The sequence below is a fragment of the Hyla sarda genome, chromosome 1 (assembly GCF_029499605.1).
Source record: "Hyla sarda isolate aHylSar1 chromosome 1, aHylSar1.hap1, whole genome shotgun sequence".
NCBI lineage: Eukaryota > Metazoa > Chordata > Amphibia > Anura > Hylidae > Hyla > Hyla sarda.
The window spans coordinates 58,943,749-58,949,409 of record NC_079189.1 but is presented as its reverse complement, the minus strand read 5'-3'; the positions used below and the strand labels follow the sequence as shown (position 1 = coordinate 58,949,409).

At 35.0% G+C, this 5,661-nt stretch overlaps 1 protein-coding gene across 1 annotated transcript; it reads left to right on the top strand.

Annotated features, from left to right (window-relative positions):
- Nucleotides 1-957: 957 nt before the first annotated feature.
- On the top strand, nt 958-5,454 carry MSX1 (msh homeobox 1). Its single transcript, XM_056555132.1, has 2 exons — nt 958-3,476; nt 4,513-5,454. The coding sequence occupies exons 1-2, from the start codon at nt 3,050-3,052 to the stop codon at nt 4,935-4,937; spliced, it is 852 nt and encodes a 283-aa protein (XP_056411107.1). The 5' UTR covers nt 958-3,049; the 3' UTR covers nt 4,938-5,454.
- Nucleotides 5,455-5,661: the final 207 nt, after the last annotated feature.

The following is a 5,661-nucleotide window of genomic DNA, read 5'->3' as shown; positions in this document are numbered from 1 at the left end:
AATAGATAGATAGATAGATAGATGATAGATAGATAGAAATAAGATAGAAAGGTAGATATAACATAGATATATAAATAGATGATAGATAGATAGAAATAAGATAGAAAGATAGATATAACATAGATAGATAGATAAATAGATAGATAGATAGATAGATGATAGATAGAAATAAGATAGAAAGGTAGATATAACATAGATAGATAGATAAATAAATAGATGATAGATAGATAGAAATAAGATAGAAAGGTAGATATAACATAGATAGATAAATAGATGATAGATAGATAGAAAATAGATAGATAGATAGATAGATAATAGATAGATAAAAATAAGATAGATAGATATGATAGATAGATAGATAGATAGATGATAGATAATAGATAGATATGATAGATAGATAGATAGATAGATGATAGATAATAGATAGATATGAGATAGATAGATAGATAGATAGATAGATAGATAGATATGAGATAGATAGATAGATATGAGATAGATAGATAGATATGAGATAGATGATAGATAGATATGAGATAGATGATAGATAGATAGATAGATAGATAGATAGATAGATAGATAGATAGATTAAGAAGCAAAACATGGCTGCAGCACTCAAAAATAGTGAAAAACTATGTGGGTAACTTTATTCCATATTAAAAAATACAGGTTGCTTGCACCAACTTACCTTTCTTTCTGGTTGTTTATTTTTTCTAGATAGATAGATAGATAGATGATAAATAGAGAGATAACTAGATGATAGATAAATAAATAGATAGATGATAAATAGATAGATAGATAGATAGATAGATGATGGACATAGATATATAGGTAGATAGATAGATATGAGATAGATAGATGATAAATAAATAGGTAGGTAGATAGATAGATGATGGACATAGATATACAGGTAGATAGATAGATAGATAGATAGATAGATAGATAGATAGATAGATAAATAGATATGAGATAGATGATAAATAGATAGATAGATATATATATAGATAGATAGATAGATAGATAGATAGATATGAGATAGATGATAAATAGATAGATAGATAGATAGATATGAGATAGATGATAAATAGATAGATAGATAGATAGATAGATAGATAGATGATGGACATAGATATATAGATAGATAGATAGATAGATAGATAGATACAAAAATAGATACGAGATAGATAGTAGATATGAGATAGTTAGGAGATAGATATATTCGATAGAGATGTTAGAGAGAAATAGATATATAGATATGAAAGATATATGAGATAGAGAATATAGTATTAGTAAGAGTTTATATTTCAGTTTATAAATACAATAATTTTCATCATATACATAGAAACTATAAACCCAATGGATTCCTACACATCAATGCTGAATACATATTATTAAAGTATCCCACAAAGCCAAGCGAATATTCTGACATACTATTCCGATCGTGTTCTTTCCTTCTCTATTTCTATTATTGTTATAGCATTATCTTTAATCTTTTTGCTTGTAAAAGTACAGATGTTATTAATAAGGTTGTTGTTATTGTTAGTAGTGATATTGTAGTTATTCATAGATTGATGTGCAATTCGAATGTAAGATTCCACCTAAATGATTTCTTTAGTCTATTTGTCTGCCCCGTATGTGTTGTGTAATGGTTGACAAACACTCTGGATATAGATAAATCAGCGCTTTAATACAATTATCTCTTAAATGAATGGAGTCTCCACCGTGTTTGTAGGAGATTAGAAACCCTTATACTGTATAGAGATCAGTCAATAAATCAGATACTTCATACAGGGAGGTAAAGGGTGCACAGGGAAAAAGTCATCTGTCCTGCTCATACACAGATAGATAGACAGATAGATAAATAGATAAATAATAAGTAGGCAGACAGATAAATAGATAGATAGGTAGATAGATAATAGGTAGGCAGACAGATAAATAGATAGATAGATAGGTAGATAGATAGATAAATAATAGGTAGACAGACAGATAAATAAATAGATAGATAAATAATAGGTAGGCAGACAGATAAATACATAGATAGATAGATAATAGGTAGACAGACAGATAAATAAATAGATAGATAGATAGATAAATAATAGGTAGGCAGACAGATAAATAATAGGTAGGCAGACAGATAAATAGATAGATTAGATAGATAGATAGATAGATAGATAATAGGTAGACAGACTGATAGGAAATAGAAAGAATATGAAAGAATGAAAGAAAGAAAGAAAAAAGAAAGAAAGAAACTAGGAAAGAAAGAAAGAAAAAAGAAAGAAACAAGGAAAGAAAGAAAGAAAGAAAGAAAAAAAAACAAGGAAAGAAAGAAAGAAAGAAAGAAAAAAACAAGGAAAGAAAGAAAGAAAGAAACAAGGAAAGAAAGAAAGAAACAAGGAAAGAAAGAAAGACAGGTTGGATGTTGGATACATATCTGCTGGTGTTTTGGAGAACACTTTTTGTTAGCAGTAAAGGAAAGTTGGAAGTGTCCTTGTTTGTGGACTTTGTGTTTGTTGTTGGTAAGGGATGTATCATTGTGATAGTCTGCAGATAAGGTGGACAGGAATAAAGAGAATAAAGGAGCTTTGGCCCTTTGAAGGTGGATTAGGAGTCCTAATAAACACACTCATTATACCCCAGTTGTGTTGCAGATCATTTTCAGCTGCTGTTAAACAATCTGATTTGCATTTCTTTTATTTAACAAGTCAACAACAAGGTTGCAAATCACAAAAAAAAAAAAAGGGCAATTGGGTAACTGTATGAAAGGAAAGAGCTCTGCTGGGCTGCGAATGGGCGCTGCTCCAAGTCCTAGAGTTAGGGAGAGTTGTGTATGTGTGAGGGGACCTGGGGCCAATCAAATAGCTGCTCCCTCCCCCTCTGCTCTCCTATTGGACCAAACCATTATTGGCTCCTGCTTTATTAACAAGAAAGTGCTGAGTCTCAAGCTTGAAGTATATGACAACAAGGGAGCAGCCTGCTGAGGATTTGCATTGCTGATCTCCCATGGAAAGCACATGTCCTCCTGCTCTCTGAGGTTTGCAAGGATCACTTCTGTATGGCCCCTGGTGTTCTTATGACTTCTTTCCAGCTTGGTGGAACAAAAGTTGAAAGTCCTACTTACAGCAAGACAGCCATGCAGACCAGCCTAAAGATGGCAGTGGACGAAGAAAGTGACAACAAGCCAAGAGTGAATGCAGCAGTTCTGCCCTTCAGTGTGGAGGCATTGATGGCAGACAGGAAGCCTGGGAGAGAAAGGGACATCTCCAGCCCCACTGTGTCCCCACTAGCTGGGACATCCCAGAGTCCAAAGATGGGCTCCCTGGCTGCTCCAGACACCCCCAGCTCCCCTATATCCCTCAACAGCCATTTTACTGTAGGAGGACTCATGAAACTCCCCGAAGAAGCACTTGTCAAGTCTGAGAGCCCTGATAGGGAGAGGAACCCCTGGATGCAAAACCCCAGATTCTCTCCGTCCCCTACAAGTAAGTCCTGGATTTGGGAAACTTTTTCTGTTCTGTTCCTGTTGCTACATTAACTCCTTGCTGCCTGTAGAAAAGTTTGTGAACTATTCCTCTTTGAATTGTGTTCGTAATTGCATTGTATTTGTAGTCTATAGGGCAGTGTTTCCCAACCAGGGTGCCTTCAGCTGTTGCAAAACTACAACTCCCAGCATGCCCGGACAGCCGAAGGCTGTCCGAGCGTGCTGGGAGTTGCAGTTTTGCAACTGCTGGAGGCACCCTAGTTGGGAAACACTGACATATACAGTATAAATAAATATATATATATATATATATATATATATATATATATATATATATATACTGTCCAGGCACCTTAGTTGGGAAACACTGACATATACAGTATATATATATATATATATATATTACTGTCCAGGCACCCTAATTGGGAAACACTGACATATACAGTATATATATATATATATATATATATATATATATATATATACTGTCCAGGCATCTTAGTTGGGAAACACTGACATATAGAGTATAAATATATATATATATATATATATATATATATATATATATATATATATATATATACACTGTCCAGCCATCCTGGGAGTAGTAGTTTGGCCAGGAGGATGGAAAACACTGCTATAGGGTGTAGTTTGATACAATAATATGATACAATAATATATACTGTATATCGTAGAGTATACATCAAAAAACAGCAGAATTTTTAGGAAAGAACAGTGTCAAACATTTTATCATATAATTTTGGTTACTATTATTAGTAGTAGTAGTAGTTATATTATGTTATAGTTCCTCTTACTATTGCAACATTGTGCTTGTTAGGTTTTAGCTTTAGCAAATGAATACAATTTACTAAATATTTGACCAATAAATAAATATATATATATATATATATATATATATATATGTATATATATATATATATATATATATATATATATATATATATATATATATATAGATGCCTTGTTGCTGCCACAATATCTTTGTTTCTAAAAGTCCTTTCTTCTGATCTCTTCAGGGAGAATGAGCCCCCCAGCTTGCACTCTGAGAAAGCACAAAACCAACAGGAAGCCAAGGACTCCCTTTACCACCTCCCAACTTCTGGCCCTGGAGAGGAAATTCAGGCAGAAACAATACCTTTCCATAGCCGAAAGAGCCGAATTCTCCAGTTCACTCAACCTGACGGAGACTCAGGTCAAGATCTGGTTCCAAAACAGAAGGGCAAAAGCCAAAAGGCTTCAAGAAGCAGAACTGGAAAAACTCAAAATGGCAGCCAAGCCCATGTTGCCACCAGCTTTCGGCATCTCCTTCCCTTTGGGGACTGCTTTACCCACAGCTTCTTTGTATGGAACCTCCAGTCCTTTCCACAGGCCTACCCTGCCAGTATCACCCATGGGACTGTACACTGCACATGTTGGATACAGCATGTATCATCTCTCATAAGAAAGCCACTTGAACCCAATCCAGACTTTTTGGCAGGGACCTTGTGTGACAGCTTTCTGCTCCTCCATAACTTGTGTCACTATTTCTGAATTCCTAGGGAATTCATCGGTAGAAATACTATATCACTTCAACATGTATTGCCATTATCGCCTTGTTAGCTGCGCCAGACTAGAGGAACCCTACAGCCTACTTGTGGAAGGTTAACCGTGTTCCGGCAAACTGGAAATCCCAAAATAAAATAATAAAAAAATAATAATAATAATAATAATAAAAAAGACAAATGCATATTCTCCATGTTCAATCCAATGCAAGAATTTGAGATGCTAGGTTTGGTTTAAAAAAAAATCCTAAAATAGTACAGGAACCTATCAGTAATATTTACTATTATTGTAGTAGTCCAACCAAAGGCTCTGCAGCTGTTGCTGTTATCAGAGCATGCTGAGAGTTGTAGTTTCCTAAAAGATGGGGAGCCACAGGTTTCAGGCGACCAGTGTTTTCCAACCAGGGTGCCTCCAGCTGTTGCAAAACTACAACTCCCAGCATGCCCAGACAGCCGAAGGCTGTCCGGGCATGCTGGGAGTTGTAGTTTTGCAACAGCTGGAGGCACCCTGGTTGGAAAACATTGCTGTAGACCATAGCAAGGGGTTAAAGGGCACTGGAATAAATGACTTCTCATCTGTCATGATTTCTTCAAGTCCAATGATGTCAGCAGATGACATTGTCG